This window comes from Malaclemys terrapin, chromosome 3 (assembly GCF_027887155.1).
Source record: "Malaclemys terrapin pileata isolate rMalTer1 chromosome 3, rMalTer1.hap1, whole genome shotgun sequence".
NCBI classification, from domain to species: domain Eukaryota; kingdom Metazoa; phylum Chordata; order Testudines; family Emydidae; genus Malaclemys; species Malaclemys terrapin.
Genome location: NC_071507.1, coordinates 207768891 through 207788668, shown reverse-complemented (window position 1 = coordinate 207788668; position 19778 = coordinate 207768891). Strand labels below are relative to the sequence as shown.

Genomic DNA, 19778 nt, shown 5'->3' with positions numbered 1-19778 from the left:
TCCCCCGAACGACTGTCGTGACCATCCTGAAAGACAAGGTACGAATTCAGGAACATGTTAAGGGCTCGGCTCCTATGCAAGCCACTGTGATAACAAAGCAGTGTGTTGGACTTATCGCCCAGGTTGAGAAACTGTTAATTGTTTGGCTGGAGGATCAAACTCAACGCCGGGCTCTGGTGAGTTCAGGCAGAATTCAGGAGAAGGCCAGGAGTCTTTATGATAATCTAAAGAAACAATGCTGAGCCTTTTAGTGCAAGTAGGGGGCGGTTTATGCGTTTTAAAGCCAGCGCCAATCTGCATAACATCAAGATCTCCGGTGAAGCGGCCAGTGCTGATGAGGGGGCAGCTCGTGTTTTTCCTGAGACATTGGCTGAGAGCATTAAGGAGGTGGGGATTGTGCTCAGCAAGTTTTGAATGTTGATGGAATTGGCTCTTTTGGAAAAAAACGCCGCTGAGAACCGACCTGGCCAAAGAGGAGAAATCCATGCCAGTGGGTGCGTCTTCTTTTTCCTCTGCCACTTTTTGCTGTTCCAGATCAATGAGGTCCTCATTAGTTAATTCTTCAGAATGGGATGCCAGCAACTCAACAACATCCTCTGGCGCAACGTCTGGCTGAGGCATTTCAACACTTGGAAGCTGCCATGTCCCTGTTTGAGGAACATGACCCCAACATAGAGTGCAGTGCATCTGTGAATAGGAGCATATCCAACATGTACAGGGAAGAGGAGAACATCTGTCCAAACTTCCTTGGACACTTCCTTTAAGTCCTCCCAAATCACCTCAAAACCCCCTGAAACCCCCACCCAGTTAGACCCACCCATGAGCTCAGAAGAAGGTGTCCCATCTCCTCCTTCATTCCTTCCGTAGGTTTCCTAACTTATAAATCAAATGACAAGATCAGCAATGCCCAGGAACCGATTGTGTTGTAAGTCTGAGGACTGCCTGTACTATATTTCTTTATGTATGTTTAGCTTATTACGTGATTGTTTTATGTCAGCATGATTCCTATTTACAATATAAATACATTCATGTAGCTATATTACTCGTGTATAATTGATTGAGTACAAAAATCTGGGTTATTTGGGTGAAAATAGTGTATTGGGCCTTGGTTCAGGAACCAATCACCCAGCTGGAAAATTGGTTCCAAGTTACAATGTTTTGACTTAGGATGCGATTTTCAGGAAGCAACTGTGTCGTAAGTCCGAGGACTCCCTCCCTGTATCCAACCTGGACCTCCCCCACTGCAACTTGAGACCATTGCTCCTTGTTCTGTCATCTGCCACCACTGAGAACAGTCTAGATCCATCCTCTTTGGAACCCCCCCTCAGGTAGTTGAAAGCAGCTATCAAATCCCCCCTCATTCTTCTCTTCTGGAGACTAAACAATCCCAGTTCCCTCAGCCTCTCCTCACAAGTCATGTGCTCCAGCCCCCTCATCATTTTTGTTGCCCTCCGCTGGACTTTCCAATTTGTCCACATCCTTTCTGTAGTGGGGGGCCACCAGTTGGGATTGTATTTTGCCATGTGCATTACTTTGCATTTAACATTGAATTTCATCTGCTCTTTTGTTGCCAAGTTACTCAATTTTGTGAGATTCCTTTGTAGCTTGGCAATCTGCCTGGGACTTAACTATCTGGAGTAGTTTGCCACCTCACTGTTTACCCCTTTTTGCAGACCATTCATGAATATGCTGAACAGCGCTGGCCCCAGTACAGACCCCTGGGGACACCTCTATTTACCTCTCTCCAGTCTGAAAACTGGCCATTTAGTCCTACCCTTGGTTTCCTGTCTTTTAACTGGAGAGCCTGGGAATGCTTTCAGGATCATCTCAGGAGCGTTAATTAGATTTAAGGACAAGCCTTTTGTTATCGTCATCACCCTGCCTCTGCTTCTAGACAAACGCTCTGCCCGCAGCACAGAACTCTACGTTCCACACTCGAGCTCTGACTCCAGGGTGCTGCAGGCGATTGGGGAGGGGCATGTGACCCGTCCCCGCCACCCCCGTAGCTCCCTGCCCCCGCCGCGGATGCTGAGCTCTGCCCAGGTCCAGCCGGGTCCCCCCTGACGGCGCCTGGGCCAGGTTGAGAGGGTCTCCCCATGGGCTTGTTTGGCCAAAGTGACCAGGCTGGGGGCACCAGTCAGCCAGCGCTGAGCCAGACCCCCGTGCCGTGTTCTGCGGGGCTGGGGCCTGTGGGGCAGGCTGGGCTCCCCTGGCAGTGCTGCCCTGCGGTGGTTTTGCTTCGCTGTTCCCCGGGATGCAGCGATTTAATCTCCCTAAAAGGGTGGGTGACGTGTTGTTTGCTGAGGGGGGGAGGTGGCGCAAGCCTGGCGCTGGGCCATGTTTACCCGGCGCAATCCCGCAAATGGCTCCTCGGCCTCAAGGACGCACCCGCCGCTGTGCTGCCATCAGCTGTTTTGTGTGTCCTGGAGAGCCGCTGTTGTCAGCGGGGCCTGTTAGCGAGGGCACGGCAGCCTGGCTGCAGAGCGCAGGGCCCAGACAACTGGCACGGGGCTGGAGAGCGCAAGGCAGGCGATGCGACAGGAGCGGCACCCATGGGGCACATGGACACCCACAGTCCTCCTCACCCCCGCGTGTGAGGGGCCCCAGAGGGCTCTGTGCACACGCGCGCACACACGCACACACACACCCTGAGTGTGAGGGGCCCCAGAGGGCTCTGTGCACATGCGCACACACACACACACACACCCCGCGTGTGAGGGGCCCCAGAGGGCTCTGTGCACACGCGCGCACACACGCACCCTGAGTGTGAGGGGCCCCAGAGGGCTCTGTGCACATGCACACGCACACACACACCCCGCGTGTGAGGGACCCCAGAGGGCTCTGTGCACACGCGCGCACACACGCACCCTGAGTGTGAGGGGCCCCAGAGGGCTCTGTGCACATGCAAACACACGCGCACACACACACCCCACGTGTGAGGGGCCCCAGAGGGCTCTGTGCACATGCGCACACACGCGCACACACACACACACACCCCGCGTGTGAGGGGCCCCAGAGGGCTCTGTGCACACGCGCGCGCACACACACCCCGCGTGTGAGGGGCCCCAGAGGGCTCTGTGCATGCGCACGCGCGCACATACACACACACCCTGAGTGTGAGGCATCCCAGAGGGCTCTGTGCACACACGCACACACACACACCCTGAGTGTGAGGCACCCCAGAGGGCTCTGTGCACACGCGCACACACACACACCCTGAGTGTGAGGCACCCCAGAGGGCTCTGTGCACACGCGCACACACACACTCACACCCCGAGTGTGAGGGGCCCCAGAGGGCTCTGTGCACATGCGCACACACACATACCCCAAGTGTGAGGTGCCCAGAGGGCTCTGTGCACACACAAACACACCCTGAGTGTGAGGCACCCTAGAGGGTTCTGTGCACATGCGCACACACACACACACCCTGAGGGCTCTGTGCACACAAACACACACACCCAGAGTGTGAGGTGCCCCAGAGAGCTCAATGCACACGCACATCCACACCCACACACCCCAAGTGTGAGGGGCCCCAGAGGGCTCTGTACACATACACACATGCCGAGTGTGAGGGGCCCCAGAGGGCTCTGTGCATGCGCACACACACCCACACACACACCCTGAGTGTGAGGCACCCCAGAGGGCTCTGTGCGCGCACACACACACACACACACATACCCCAAGTGTGAGGCACCCCAGAGGGCTCTGTGCGCACACACACATACCCCAAGTGTGAGGCACCCCAGAGGGCTCTGTGCGCACACACACACATACCCCATGTGTGAGGCACCCCAGAGGGCTCTGTGCGCGCGCGCACACACACCATGAGTGTCAGGGGCCCCAGAGGGCTCTGTGCACATCACGCGCACACACACACAAACACACCCCGAGTGTGAGGCACCCCACAGGGCTCTGTGCACATGCACATCCACACCCACACACCCCAAGTGTGAGGGGCCCCAGAGGGCTCTGTGCACATACACACACGCCGAGTGTGAGGGGCCCCAGAGGGCTCTGTGCATGCGCGCACACACCCACACACACACCCTGAGTGTGAGGCACCCCAGAGGGCTCTGTGCGCGCACACACACACACACACACACATACCCCAAGTGTGAGGCACTCCAGAGGGCTCTGTGCGCGCGCGCACACACACCCTGAGTGTGAGGCACCCCAGAGGGCTCTGTGCACATGCACACACACACACCCTGAGTGTGAGGCACCCCAGAGGGCTCTGTGCACACACACATACACACACACCATGAGTGTCAGGGGCCCCAGAGGGCTCTGTGCACACACATACACACACATACCCCAAGTGTGAGGGGCCCCAGAGGGCTCTGTGTACATGCACACACACACACACACACATACCCCGAGTGTGAGGGGTCCTAGAGGGCTCTGTGCACACGCGCACACACGCATACCCCAAGTGTGAGGTGCCCCAGAGGGCTCTGTGTGCGCACACACACACACACACACACCCTGCGTGTGAGGCACCCCAGAGGGCTCTGTGAACATGCACATCCACACCCACACACCCCAAGTGTGAGGGACCCCAGAGGGCTCTGTGCGCACACACACACACACCGAGTGTGAGGGGCCCCAGACGGCTCTGTGCATGCGCGCGCACACACACACACACACACCCTGAGTATGAGGCACCCTAGAGGGCTCTGTGCACACGTGCACACACCCCCCTCCCAAGTGTGAGGGGCCCAGAGGACTCTGTGCTTGCGCACGCACACACACACACACACACACCCCGTGAGTGTGATGCACCCCAGAGGGCTCTGTGCATGCGCGCACGCACACACACACACATGCACACCCAGAGGGTGTGGGCGAGTGTGAGCTGGCTAAGAGACCTCAGCTGCTCACGAGTGCGCTGGCCACTCTGCCTGGTCTCTGCTGGTGGCCCTGCCTCCCCCCTCCATCTCCCTGCCATGCGGCTGCTTCTCAGCCACTGTGGTCAACTGTTTTCTACCTGGTGTATTTTTCTCCTGTGTGTGTGGTGGGGAGCAGCGTGGTTGGCAGGGTGGAGAGTGGCAGGTCGGGCCAGCAGGGCTGGGCCAGGGCAGGCCATCTCGTCATGTGGGAGGGGACACGAGGGGCACTGGCATGCTGAGGGAGGGGAGGAGCGGGCTGGAGTGCTGGGAGAGCGGTGTGCCAGCCACGTGGGAGGAGACATGGTGGCATGGGGTGCTGGATAGGCCGGGTTGGAGAGGGCGGGGCGGGGGACGCAGCTGGCTGGGGAGGGCATGTCATGGTGTGCGGCTGGCTTGGGAGGGCAGGGCCAACTGGTGAGAGTGTCTCCGGAGGCGTGGCCGGCCAAGGAGGGTGGGTTGGGGGGCGCAGCCGGGACGAGATTTTGTCTCTTCAGTAGACTCAGGGTTTCCTAGTTCATCCCGGCTGGGCTCGGGCAGATTCCCTGATCCTGGCTCGCTCCTTTCCTAGGCTGTGTCTGCACTTCCCGCTCTGCTGACACCCTGCAGAGTCACGACCCCATGCATGTGTCCTGCAGGGCGAGGGGGCCGGGCGTCCAGCGGGGCGAGGGGGTGGGGCGTCCGGCGGGGCGAGGGGGCCGGGCGTACAGGACCCACTTGTCTGGGACCCAGAAGAAACAGGTTCAGTTTCCAGCTCTGCCACAAAGTCCCCACGTGGCCTTGGACAAGGGATGTCAGCTCGCTGCACGTTACTCGTCAGACGGGCCTGGCCTTCCTCACCTCGCAGGGGTGCTGCCACGTTAGATTTGTTCGCCTGTGAGTTGCTCAGATACGATGGCGATGTGGTCAGAGCAAACAGGCAGCAACACCTAAGATGAGATACAGCCAGAGACACCGAGGCAAGGACTAGCAGTGTGCACAGCATTGAGAAAATTGCACCACAGCCAGCAGTAAGCATTTTACACAGACCTGTGATCGCTAATGGCATCGTCCAGCGCCTCCCCGTAATGTTACCGAGCAGAGCTGGGTTGGGCCCCGGAGGGGGGAATGGGAAAGCGGCAGTGGGATGAGCAGCGGGGCTGGAAGATCGTCGCTGCCATGTTCCGCGGCTGCGATGGCAGGGGCCAGTGGAGGAGGCTGCTGCATTAGGGAGTGGCTCTGGAAGGATTTTAGCAGCACAGTGGGAAGCACCAGCTGCGGGCACTGGGTGAGCATTGGCAGAGAGGGGCAAAGGGAAGGAGGTGGGGGAAGGGGCCTATGGGGCAAAGGGGCACTTAGGTTTCTGCCAGTTGATGGAATTAGCTCTCTGCTGCCATCTATCGATGAACTGGGGGAAAGACTTCATGAGCAGAGCTCGTTAGCAGAGACGCTCGTTGGGCCAGGGCGATGGGTTAAATCCGCTCGTCTGGGCTGCGGGGTGATGAGCGGTTCCTGCCCGTGTCTTGTGTGTGCTGCTGAGTGTGGAGGCCGCGCACTGGTGGCTGTGGGAGTTCACCACGTGCAGACAGGATCCTGCCAGTGGGGTGCTAAGGAGACATTTGTCTCCGGGAAGGTGGGAAACCGAGGCAGGATGCTGTAGGGTGGAGGGGAGCTGTGGTGGCTGCGGTCCTGCTGTCTGTCTCACAGGACCCAGTGCTGGTGAGGGGCGCGCGTTGCCCAGGGGAGATCTCCGGCCGGGGGTTGTTTGCCCAGGTTTCTGGGTGGGCCCAGGCCGGTTTTGTTGGTAATGTTAAGAGGAATCGCTGGCCCAGCCCTGGGGGCTGTTGACACGCCGAGGAAGGGTCACTTCCGGGCAGAGCAGCGTGTCCCGCAGCACCTGCAGCAGCTCCAGGCCGGCCCCAGCCCAGGTTCTCAGCTGAGGCCCAGAGGCAGAGCGGGGGCCTGTGGCTGCAGCCATGCTGCGCCCTGCCCTTGGACAGGAGCCTTCGGAGGCAGGAGTGTCATTTGTAAATGGATGGTGTAATTATGGATTAATAGCCACTGGAGAGCACGCAGGGACCGCAGACACTGTGGCCTACTTAGACTTGGGCCTGTTTCAAAGTCCCGAGGCGAGGATGAAAAGCAGCCTGCGAGCTCAGCCCGCCCGCCGGCCTAGGCCAGCCAGCTGGGCTCTGTACGTCTGGCTCATCCCCTGCCGGGGCAGGAAGGAGGGCACCAAAGTCGCTCGGCGGCCGACGGGCTGTACCATCTCGCTAGCCCAGCCTGCCACGCGAGAAGCCCCTGGGAGTGGAGTCCTAGCTCCGGGGTCGCTCTGGACGTGCGGGGCTGCCCCCGGGTTATTGCCCCCGGGGTCCCTGAGCCCCGGCCTGGCAGCCCGAAGCCGGGGAGGTGCTGGACAGGCTGCAGTGCCTGTGGGCCTGGCCCCCCGCTGTCGCGCTCCCACGTGGCAGGAAGCAGCTCTGGTTGCTCTCCGCGCTGCCCTTCAGGAGATCCCGGGGGTGCCGCAGGCTGGCACGGGCCCCAGTGGGTTTGGTGCCAGGCATGCAGTGCTTGGGTGAGGCTGTGCCCAGCCTGCATTGGTGCCCCTAGTGCATCTGCGTGGCCTGATGCCCTGAGCAGGGGTGTGCGCAGCCCATGGGAGAGGCCGGCCACAGAGCCTCCAGGCCGTGGGCTGGGCCAGAGTTCCTGGGGGCCGGCAATCGCTCCGGGTTATGGCCCGGCCCCTGCGGGAGGGGAGTGGACCCGAGCGCTAACCGGGGGTGGCAGCTGCCCAAGTGAAGTCATCGCGGGGGAGAGATTAATCTAATCTCCCCGGGGACGCAGGCTGCTTCCTGGCACAGGGACCTGCTCATCCTATTACACTTGGCAGGTGCTGGCGGGGTGAGGTGCTTTGTCACTCACTCCAGTCCCTTCCCCCGGCCGGGCTCCCGCAGGCTGGGCAGGGGGCCCAGCCGCTCTAGGGAATGAATCAATGAAACCTGCCGGGGCGGCACTGAATGGCTGCACATTTATCAATGGAGGGACGGAGAGGAGCTGTCGGAAGCGCTGCCCAGGGAGACACAGCCAGGCAGGTTCTGGGCCCCCTGTCCCAGCCACCCTCAGGGGCACACACTGGAGTCTGGCCGCTCCCCTTGGCATCACCCGCGGGTGACCAGCTTCCCCGTCGCCCACAGCACACCCGGCTCATCCCTCGTCCATGCGCTGGCACCGCGTCTCTCTTACTTGTGCGCCAGGCCTGGCTCAGGCGGGAAAGCCAGAGCCCGGCCCGCTGAGGGTCTGCTGGTCCTTTGCGGGGGACTTCTGCCCCAGCTGTTCCCCAGGTGCCGATTGGTGCTGGTGCAGGGGGCGTGAGTGGCACCGTGGCAGCTGGTGCCTCTCCGGGCTGTTCTCCGGGCAGTCTCCTGCTTTGGCAGAAGGGAATGTGTGAGCCGAACCCCTGGGTTAGTGGTGCCAGGCGCCTCCCTGAGCCCGGCCCCCTCAGGCCTTTGCTGGCCATCTCAGCCCCTGGGGAGCCCGCCCGGAGCAGTAACGCCCCAGTTGTGGGACCGGGGTCCACGCCCTAGCACCAATCCGCAGGCCTCAGCAGCTGGACCGGGCTCCGGGGGCTGGGCGCTGACTGAGGGTGCCAGGCGTGGCACAGGCTTCAGCCGCGGATGGTGTGACAGAAGCAGCAGTTCTGGGAAAGGAACCTGTCCCGAGCTGCCAAAGGCAGTGACCTAGTTTAGAGGCTCAGGTTTTCGAAGCCAAATGACGCCGCTGACTCTTCCGGGCCCGCGTGGCAGTTGGCCCAGCCCAGTGAGCAGAGACGCATGGTCTGACGTCATCAGAGGCTGCGGCAGAGCCCGGGCAGTGTGGCCCCAGGGGCGCTCAGGGCTAAGGCAGGAAGGGGGCAGACTCTGCCCACCAGCTCATGCCCTGGGGTACTCCCAAGTGGGACCCACAGGCTGCGGGCTTCCGCTCAGGCCAATGGCTGGAGTTGGCACATGGGCTGGTGTAGGGCCAGCAGGCAGGAGGGGAGCACACAGCGGGGGGCTCAGAGAGGGCCCTGAAAACACCAGCGCTCCCCCTCAAAGCCAGGCCAGGGAGCTGCGCAGTCTGGGGCCAGAGCTGCCTCCGGCCTGGTGTAACGATGCTGGTTCTGGCGGGACCCAACTGAGAGTGCCAATTCAGGACAAATTGCTTAAACAGGGCAGTTACAGCCCAAGGAAGTCACACAAGCAATTCCCTCAGACACTCCAGTTTCCCAGTATCACCACCAGTGCCACTCGTTATGGGGACGAATGGTTATGAAAAGCAATACCCCAGTAAAAGAAAAAAGGTTCTCCTGATCCCAAAGGACCAAGCCCCAGACCCAGGTCAATATACAAATCGGGTCTTACCCACAAATCACGCTGTTGCCAATCCTTTAGAATCTAAAATCTAAAGGTTTATTCATAAAAGGAAAAAGATAAAGACGAGAGTTAGAATTGGTTAAATGGAATCAATGACATCCAGTAATGGCAAAGTTCTTGGTTCAGGCTTGTAGCAGTGTGACGGAGCAGGGAGCAGGGCAGATTTGACCTGGGAATGTTGCAGGGGGATTGCAGTGAGGAGGGGGGACTTCCCTTGAAGGAAGCTACCTGAGCTGTAACCTGAGCCAGGAACGGGGGTGGGGAGAATTAACACCTTCTGCCCGGGAGACTGAACAAAGGAGAGGAGCAGCGGGAGGAGTGGGGAGTTTTTAGTTTGGGCTGGGTGGTGCAACGCAGGGAACCCCAAGCTGGGGTCTAAGCTCCCTGAACCTCCCAGAGGGACCTAATTGAGGGGGTCTGGTCGTACCTACACGCTCTGCTTGAGACTGTGTTCCTGTCCTTAAATAAACCTTCTGCTTTACTGGCTGGTTGAGAGTCGCAGTGAATCTCGGGAAGAGGGGTGCAGGGCCCTGACTCCCCCACACTCCGCAACAACTGGTGGCAGCGGCGGGATCTACTGCACCCCGTGGACGGCGCTTCCTGCAGTAAGTGACTGGGGAGCAGTAAAACGAAGGGGGATTGACGGGGACCAGGCGTGCTGAAGAGTGAGAGAGAGACGGTTATTACCCCTGGGAGTGTGTGACCAGCGAGAAGGACTTTTGCAGTAACAGGGTCCCCCGGGGGGATCGCAGCGAGTGGTCCCAGGGGCGGAGGAGTCTGCAGCTCGACCCTGGCAGAGAGGTGGTGACCTCGAGAAGGGCTGGCACACTAGGGGTCCCCCTGGGAACTGTGGGGAGCTGTGAGCACACAGGCCGGTGAGGGGCCAGCAGGAAGATGTATGCCAAGCGGCTTAAGAGCGACCTGGTGGAGCTGTGCAAGCAGAGGGGGCTGCGCATTGGGAGGCTCACCAAAGAACAGCTCATTGCCCAGCTGGAGGCGGAAGATCGCGCGAATGAACTGATCCCTGTGTCTCAGGGAAGCAGCCTGGCAAATGCAGCGCAGGCACCAGTGTCTGTTCCAGCTGGGAGTGGTCAGCCGGCTGCTGAGGGCTTCCCGAGACCCTTCCTTCCTATGCCTAGGGGAAGGGTGGGGAGGAGCCCAGCAAATACCGAAGGCGCCGTGGCCCCCCCGGCCAGCAGGGGATCCTCCCGGCGAAGCTCGCCGGCCAGCAGGGGATCCTCCCGGCGACGTTCGGCATCCGTGGAGCGGAATTGGCTGGAATGGGAGAAAGAGCTAAAACTGAGAGAGCTGGAGGATCGTGAACAACAGAGACAGCATGAAGAGAGACAGCGTCAGCAGGAACGGGAGGAGAATGAGAGACAGAGACAGGAGAATGAGAGACAGCATCAGCGTGAACTGGAACTGGCGAGACTGAGGGGCAGCGAACCCCCGGCTGCAGTGAGTGAGGGAGGACCCAGGACTGCACGGAGCTTTGATAAGTGCATCCTGGCCCCACACAAGGAGGGGGAAGACATGGATGACTTCCTGGAGGCCTTTGAGACGGCCTGCGAGCTGCACTGGGTTGATCCCGCGGACAGACTCCGGGTCCTTACCCCCTTACTGGACCCCAAATCCGTGGCATTGTACCGCCAACTGGGAGAGGCAGAGAAAGGGGACTATGAACTATTCAAAAAGGCCCTGCTACGTGAGTTTGGGCTGACTCCTGAGATGTACCGGGAAAGGTTCCGGAGTCAGGATAAAACCCCTGAGATCTCATATCTGCAACTAGCCGTCCGCATGGAAAGATACGCCAGCAAGTGGGCTGGTGGGGCCCAGACGAAGGAGGACCTGATTAAACTGCTGGTACTGGAGCAACTGTATGAGCGGTGCCCATCCGACCTGAGGCTGTGGTTGGTGGACAGAAAGCCAGAGAACCCGCGACACGCCGGGCAGCTGGCTGATGAATTTGTAAAGAGCCGGTCAGGGGGTGGCAGGGAGGAGCCCCAAAGGAACAGGCCCGCCGCGATGCAGAGAGAGAGTCACCCTGGGACCTCCCAAAGGGGGAATATGGGGAATCCCCTCCCACGGGGAATGCCCAGCATCAGGGACAACTGACCGGCTCGAGGGGACCCACGGGACATGAGCTGCTATTACTGCGGCCGAAGAGGCCACGTTCGGGCCCAGTGCCCCAAGCTCAAAGACAGACTGAGCAGACCGAACCCGCACCGGGTTAACTTGGTAGAGGCCCAGACGGACGAGGGGCAGGCTTCTCACGCAAGAGGGGCTGGCAGCTTATCAACTGCTCAAGAGAGAGAAGGGCCCCAGGCCAGCTTCTCTGCGGGGCCAGATGCTCCGGATTCAAAGTTCTCCGTTTACAGGGTTGGCGCGGGGCTGTCCCTGCGGAGCGAGTGCCTTGTTCCCCTGGAGGTGGATGGGAAGAAAGTTTATGGATACTGGGACACGGGCGCAGAGGTGACACTGGCCCGGCCCGAGGTGGTGGCCCCAGATCGGGTGGTGCCCAACACCTTCCTGACCCTGACCGGGGTGGGCGGGACCCCATTCCAGGTTCCCGTAGCGAGGGTACACCTGAAATGGGGGGCCAAGGAGGGCCCCAAGGACGTGGGAGTGCACCACTATTTGCCCACTGAGGTGTTGATGGGGGGGGACCTAGAGGACTGGCCAAGCAGCCCCCAGACCGCCTTAGTCGTGACCCGTAGCCAGAGCCGGCGAGGGGCACTACGCCCTGACTTGGGAAGGATGTCCCACCGGAGGCACCGAACCCTTCCCGGGTGGGGAGGGAACACCCAAGGACAGGCCTCGGGGTGGCTGGGGCTTCCGACCTAGCCGACGAGAGGGAGCAGGTCCCCATCCCTTCCCCAGCCGCTGAGTTCCAGGCCGAGTTGCAGAAGGACCCCTCCCTGCAGAAGCTAAGGGGCCTGGCTGACCTCAGTGTGGTACAGACCATGAGGAGAGGATGCAAGGAGAGGTTCCTGTGGGAGAAGGGGTTCCTGTACCAAGAGTGGGCTCCCCCAGGGGAAGTGGAGTCGTGGGGGATCAGGAGGCAGCTGGTGGTTCCCCAGAAGTTTCGCCACAAGCTACTGTACCTGGCCCATGACATCCCTCTCGCAGGGCACCAGGGGATCCGGCGCACCAGGCAGAGGCTGCTACAGAACTTTTACTGGCCCGGGGTCTTCACCAACGTCCGGCAGTACTGCCGATCCTGTGACCCCTGCCAGAGGGTGGGGAAGGCCCGGGACAAGGGGAAGGCAGCATTGAGACCTTTGCCCATCATAGAGGAGCCTTTCCAGAAGGTGGCCATGGACATAGTGGGACCTCTCAGCAAGACGACCCGGTCTGGGAAGAAATACATCCTGGTGGTGGTAGATTTCGCCACCCGCTACCCCGAGGCAGTGCCCTTATCGTCCATTGAAGCAGACACTGTGGCGGATGCGCTGCTGACCATTTTCAGCCGAGTGGGGTTCCCCAAGGAAGTCTTGACGGACCAAGGGTCCAACTTCATGTCGGCCCTACTCCGGTGCTTGTGGGAGAGATGTGGGGTCCGGCACAACTGGGCCTCAGCATATCACCCCCAATCCAACGGACTGGTGGAGAGATTCAATGGGACGCTAAAAATGATGCTGAAAACATTTATGAATCAGCACCCGCAGGACTGGGACAAGTACTTACCTCACCTGCTGTTTGCGTACAGGGAGGTACCCCAGGAATCTACCGGGTTTTCGCCTTTCGAACTGCTATATGGAAGGCGGGTAAGGGGGCCCCTGGACCTGATGAGAGACGAATGGGAGGGGAAGGCCACTCCTGACGGAGAGTCGGTGGTGGAGTATGTCCTGACCTTCCGGGAATGACTTGCCGAGCTCATGGGCCTGGCCAGGGAGAATCTGGCCAGAGCCCAGAGGAAGCAGAAAGTCTGGTATGACCGCACAGCACGGGCCCGTGCCTTCGCCGCTGGGGATCAGGTGATGGTCCTCATCCCCGTGAGGAAAAACAAACTCCAGGCCGCCTGGGAAGGGCCCTTCAAGGTTGTCAAGCAACTAAACGAGGTAAACTATGTGGTGGAGCTGTCGAACCGGGCACACCACCACCGGGTGTACCATGTGAATATGATGAAGCCATATTATGACGGGGAATATGGTGTTGGCCGTGTGTGGACAGTGGGAGGGGCAGGGAGATGATCCTTTAGTCGATCTATTCCCTGGGACAAGAGTTGGCTTCCCCCTGGAAGCAATTCCCCTCTCTGATCGGCTAACCCCTGCCCAGCGAGCTGAGATCGGAGGGGTGCTGCATCTGTACCAACAGCTGTTTTCCAACCAGCCTGGACGCACTAATCTGACTGTCCACCGGGTGCAGACAGGATTGCACCCGCCTATAAAATGCTCCCCCTTCCGAGCCACAGGGAAAACTGCTCAGGACCTGGAAAGAGAGGTCAATGACATGCTGGCTTTGGGGGTGATCCAGCCGTCTTCCAGCCCTTGGGCCTCGCCGGTGGTGCTGGTCCCCAAAAAGGACGGGTCGATCCGGTTCTGTGTGGACTATCGGAAGCTCAATGCCATCACTGTAGCCGATGCCTACCCCATGCCCAGGCCGGACGAGCTCCTAGACAAGCTGGGAGGTGCTCGGTACCTTACCACCATGGATCTTACAAAGGGCTATTGGCAAGTGCCGCTGGATGCAGATGCCAGGCTGAAATCGGCCTTTGTCACCCCTCTGGGGCTCTATGAATTCCTGACCCTGCCCTTCGGCCTCAAGGGAGCGCCGGCCACCTTCCAGCGCCTGGTGGATCAGCTACTGAGGGGGATGGAGAGTTTTGCCGTGGCGTATATCGATGACATCTGTGTCTTTAGCCAGACCTGGGAGGACCACATATCCCAGGTTAGACAAGTGCTGGACCGACTCCAGAAGGCTGGGCTGACCGTAAAACCGGAGAAGTGCAAGGTGGGGATGGCTGAGGTATCCTACCTAGGCCACCGGGTGGGAAGCGGCTGCCTAAAGCCGGAACCAGCCAAAGTGGAGGTGATCAGAGACTGGCCCGCTCCTCAAACCAAAAAGCAGGACCAAGCCTTTATTGGGATGGCAGGGTACTATCGGAGGTTCGTGCCCCACTTTAGCGCCATAGCCGCCCCCATCACTGAGCTGTGCAAGAAGGGGAAGCCAGACAAAGTGGTCTGGACCGAGGAGTGCCAGGAGGCTCTCCGGGCGCTGAAGGAGGCTCTGGTCAGTGGCCCAGTTCTGGCAAACCCAGACTTTGACAAGCCCTTTATGGTGTTCACCGACGCCTCAGACACAGGACTGGGGGCGGTGTTAATGCAGGAGGACGAAAAGGGGGAGAGACACCCCATCGTGTACCTGAGCAAGAAGTTGCTACCCCGGGAGCAGAACTACGCGGCCATCGAGAAGGAATGCCTGGCCATGGTGTGGGCCCTCAAGAAACTAGAGCCATATCTCTTTGGGCGTCACTTCACCGTGCACACCGACCACTCTCCCCTGACCTGGCTGCACCAGATGAAAGGAGCCAACGCCAAGCTCCTGAGGTGGAGCCTGCTCCTGCAGGATTATGACATGGACGTGGTCCATGTGAAGGGACGTGACAACCTGATAGCGGACGCATTGTCCCGGAGAGGGAGCCCTGAACTTCCCCAGGTCACTGGTCAAAGTGACCCCGCTCAGTTCAGTCTCGAAGGGGGGAGAGATGTGACGGAGCAGGGCAGATTTGACCTGGGAATGTTGCAGGGGGATTGCAGAGAGGAGGGGGGACTTCCCTTGAAGGAAGCTACCTGAGCTGTAACCTGAGCCAGGAACGGGGGGGTGGGGAGAATTAACACCTTCTGCCCGGGAGACTGAACAAAGGAGAGGAGGAGCTGGGGGGAGGGGGAAGAGAGGAGCTGCAGGAGGAGTTTTGGTTTGGTTTCAGTTTGGGCTGGGTGGTGCAACGCAGGGAACCCCAAGCTGGGGTCTAAGCTCCCTGAACCTCCCAGAGGGACCTAATTGAGGGGGTCTGGTCGTACCTACACGCTCTGCTTGAGACTGTGTTCCTGTCCTTAAATAAACCTTCTGCCTTACTGGCTGGTTGAGAGTCGCAGTGAATCTCAGGAAGAGGGGTGCAGGGCCCTGACTCCCCCACACTCCGCAACAAGCAGCGATAGAATAAACTGCAGGTTCAAATCAAGTCTCTGGAACATCCCCAGCTGGGATGGGTCATCAGTCCTTTGTTCAGAGCCTCTGTTTGTAGCAAAGTCCCTCCAGAGATAAGAAGCAGGATTGAAGACAAGATGGAGATGAGGCATCAGCCTTTTACAGTCTTTTCCAGGTGTAAGAACACCTCTTTGTTCTTACTGTGGAAAATTACAGCAAAATGGAGTCTGGAGTCACATGGGCCAGTCCCTGCATACTTTGCTGAGTCTCAAGGCGTATCTGCCTTTTCTCAATGGGTCCATTGTATCGCTGATGGTCCTTAATGGGCCATCAAGCAGGTTAGGCAGAGCTAATCTCAGCTTGTCTGGGATGTCACCCAGCAGCATAGCATAAGTTTGAAATACAGACAGTCTAGAGCCAATATTCATAACTTCAACAACAAACTTGATACACACATATAGACAGCACAATCATAACCAGCAAACCATAACCTTGTCTTAGACACCTTATTTGACCCCCTTTATACAAGATTTGGTGCCACTGCAGGACTTTGGTTGCACCCATGTTCTATATGGTCCCAGTTCAAATCAGTAACGTGACACCTGCTGTGTCCCCAGCAGAGGTGTGATCCCACCGCTGTGTTTTAGCCATGAATGAGCCCCTGCTGGCTCAGGTCTTCCAGGGCTGCTCCACAGCATTTAAGATGGAGTCGCCACCTGCGGGGCTTGAGCCAGGAGCCCCCGGGGGTGACTGCCAGGCAGAGCCGGGCAGCCGCTGGGACCCTGAGCCTGGAGCTGGTGTTAAAGGGATGCGGCCGACATCTGAGAACCGCCCGGCAGCCCTTGTGACTAGCCGCCCTGCTCTGGCCCCCAGCGTCTGCTTTGCTCTGTGGTGCGTGGGCAGTGATCGCTGCAGAGCAGGCCCCACGGGTTTGTGGATGTTGATTGCACTTGGTTCCTCATGATGTGGGTCGCTGTGCTGCAGGGAGCAGTGGGGGCTCAGCAGGGGGCACTCTCCCCAGCAGTCAGTGCTGGCCCCACTGCCCCAGTGTGGCACTAGGGGGCCTGTGAACATAAGAACGGCCAGACTGGGTCAGAGCAAAGGTTCATCTAGCCCAGTATCCGGTCTTCCGCCAGTGGCCAATGCCAGGTGACCCAGAGGGAATGAATAGAACAGGGAATCATCAAGTGATCCATCCCCTGTCACCCATTCCCAGGTCCTAGCAAACAGAGGCTAGGGACACATCCCTGCCCATCCTGGCTAATAGCCATTGATGGGCCTATCCTCCGTGAATGTATCTAGTTTGTTTTTGAACCATGTTATGGTCTTGGCCTTCACAATATCCTCTAGCAAGGAGTTCCACAGGTTGACTGTGCGTTGTGTGAAGAAATACTTCCTTTGGTTTGTTTTAAACCTGCAGCCTGTCAATTTCATTGGGTGGCCCCTAGTTCTTATGTTATGAGAAGGAGTAAATAACACTTCCTTACTTTCTCTACACCAGTCATGATTTTATAGACCTTTATCATAACCCCCTTAGTCTTCTCTTTGCCAAGCTGAAAAGTCCCAGTCTTATTAATTTCTCCTCATATGGCAGCTGTTCCATCCCCGAATCATTTTGTTGCCCTTCTCTGAACCTTTTCCAATTCCAATAGATCTTTTTTGAGATGGGGAGACCACATCTGCATGCAGTATTCAAGGTGTGGGTGTACCATAGATTTATACAGTGGCAATATGTTTTCTGTCTTATTAGCGATAATGGTTCCTAATATTTTGTTAGTTTTCTTTTTACTTCTGCTGTACATCGAGATGTTTTCAGCTGTGAGCACTGGTGGGGGGGCAGCAGGTGTCCGCGCTCCTGACCCAGCTGTGGGAGGCAGCAGGTGTCCACACTCCTGACCCAGCTGTAGGCGTGGGGGGGAGGCGGGGGGAGGCAGCAGGTGTCCACACTCCTGACCCAGCTGTGGGCGTGCGGGGGGGCAGGGGGAGGCAGCAGGTGTCCACACTCCTGACCCAGCTGTGGGCATGGGGGGGAGGCAGCAGGTGTCCACACTCCTGACCCAGCTGTGGGCATGGGGGGGAGGCAGCAGGTGTCCACACTCCTGACCCAGCTGTGGGCATGGAGGGGGGAGGGGGCAGCAGGTGTCCACACTCCTGACCCAGCTGGGGCTGCTTTGTGCAGGGTCCCTGGTGGGAGTCGGAGATGTGATCTCTCAGCAGCTGGTGGAAAGAAGGGGCCTGAGAGGGCACAGCAGTCGAAGGACGCTGAAGATGATGGCCATTGGCTTCTGCTTTGTGGTGAGTGCCGTCCCCCAGGGCCCGCTGGGAGCAGAGCGGGGGACCCGTTGCAACAGGCTGTGCGCACGCCAGCATGCAGAGCCGGCCTGGCGCCGGGCGTGCGAGGAGCAGGCAGCGGCTGCAGAATTCTACCCCTGGGGCTGACAGTGCCTCCCGACAGGCAGCCATGGGACTCTGCCATGCTGGGGGCGAGCCTCGGGTGGGGGACATCAGCACTCCACGGCCGCCCGCTGCCCGGGCTCTGGCCCTAGGAGCTGCTCCCAGGCCCTGCGGTTTGTGCCGCTGCAGGCCAAGTGCTGAGTGGTGCTGGAACCAGCCAGGAGCCAATTGGATTATGTGGCACTTGGCCGCTCTGCCGCTCCCATGCCCTTGTGTCGAACAGCTCCTGGCTTGAGTCCTAGCGCTGAGGAGCCTGGGAGAGGGAGCGGCTCCCTGGGACAGGCCCAGCGCTCAGATCCCTGCCTGCCCCCTCAGGCTGCAGTTCTCACTCCGGAGCTCGGCCTCTGCCCAGCCAGCGCGGGCAGACAGGCGGGTGTATCCGTGGCCTGGCGCACGGCACAGGCAGCCCTTGGAGAGCCCAGAGAAGTGACGGTGACAGCCCAGCCCAGCCTGGTCAGCCAGCGCCCAGCCCAACTGCAGTGACCCCTGTGGTTCAAGCTCTGTCCCCCCCGTCTGTCCGATCTCCTTTGTCAGACTCCCGGCGTGCCCCCGACTGCTCCCCACAGCCCACACTTAACCCCCCCCCAGCCCTTTGTTCCCGAGCTGGGGGATGCGGCTCAGCCCCCTGCGGAGAGGCGGGACGACCACGTCTCTCTGGGTCGCTGGTCGCCAGGTGTCCACGTCCCGGCCATTGGATCTGCCCTTGTGTTCTCAAGAGCTCATGGAGATGGGCCCTAAGGGTCCAGGTCGCCAGGCACCATCCACCCCTGTGTCTTCGCCTGCCCCAGAGCTCCCACCTGTGGGGGAACAGTGCCGCACACAGGGGAAACTGAGGCTCCCCTTGCAGCCTGTGCTGGCCCCAAGGCCCTGGGGGTGCTGTGCTGCAGGGAGAGGGGCGGGGGGGCACTGTCCTCTCACGGTCAGTGCTGGCCTTGTCTTCCGTCTGAGAGCTCAACATACTGCATAGGCTCCCCTGCTCTCCAGCCAGGAGCTCAGTCAGGATCAGGTGGGGAAACTGAGGCCCAGAGAAACCGGGGACTCTCCCAAGGGAGGCAGTGACGGAGCCGACGAAAGGACCTCCGCGCCCTGGCATCCAGCCCTGTTTCTCCTGTTCGTGTTTGTTTCGAGAGCCCCAGGGATCTGTACCAGCCGCAGCCACCATTGCCCAGTGCTCTCCGCAGGATTCCTCCTCGCCCTGCTGGTTCCGAGGGAAGATGCCTCTGGTGCTCCGGCTGCACTGGGTGGCCCCCAGCCTGTGTGGTGGAGGACTGTGCCGAGCTCTGGCTGCAGTGTGAGTTCTCAGGGTGCCTCCCTGGCTGTCGCGGGGGGCATTGTCTCCTCGGTGCCCGCAGCTGAACCAGACTTTGCTGGCTCTCTTGGGGGATCTCCTGCCAGGCTGCGGACCTGCACTGGGCCCCAGGGTTGATACCGGCCTGTCACTCTCCCCTCCGGATCACTGCCTGAGCTCTCAGCGCCCGCCAGCCCCTCCCCCACGTTGGCTCTGGGCCGTGTGCTCAGAGAGAAGAGGGCTCCATTCCCAGCCACTTGCTTGCAGCGTAGCCATGCACAACCTCCCCCATGCCCTGTGCCTCCGTTTCCCCTCGGCACCAGGGCAGAATGGCCTGACCCTCCTGCATAGAATCATAGAATATCAGGGTTGGAAGGGACCTCAGGAGGTATCTAGTCCGACCCCCTGCTCAAAGCAGGACCAATCCCCAACTAAATCATCCCAGCCAGGGCTTTGTCAAGCCGGGCTTTAAAAACCTCTAAGGAAGGAGATTCCACCACCTCCCTAGGGAACCCATTCCAGTGCTTCACCACCCTCCTAGTGAAAAAGGTTTTCCTAATATCCAACCTAGACCTCCCCCACTGCAACTTGAGACCATTGCTCCTTGTT

At 59.5% G+C, this 19778-nt stretch overlaps 1 protein-coding gene across 3 annotated transcripts in view; it reads left to right on the top strand.

The window, feature by feature from the left end:
- MPV17 (mitochondrial inner membrane protein MPV17) overlaps positions 1-19778 on the top strand; it is a 50153-nt gene that overhangs the window by 12300 nt on the left and 18075 nt on the right. For all 3 annotated transcript variants that reach the window (XM_054022125.1, XM_054022126.1, XM_054022124.1), the window contains exon 3: positions 17607-17722. In XM_054022125.1, the coding sequence (XP_053878100.1) occupies positions 17607-17722 (116 nt within the window). The remainder of the gene's footprint in view (positions 1-17606; positions 17723-19778) is intronic.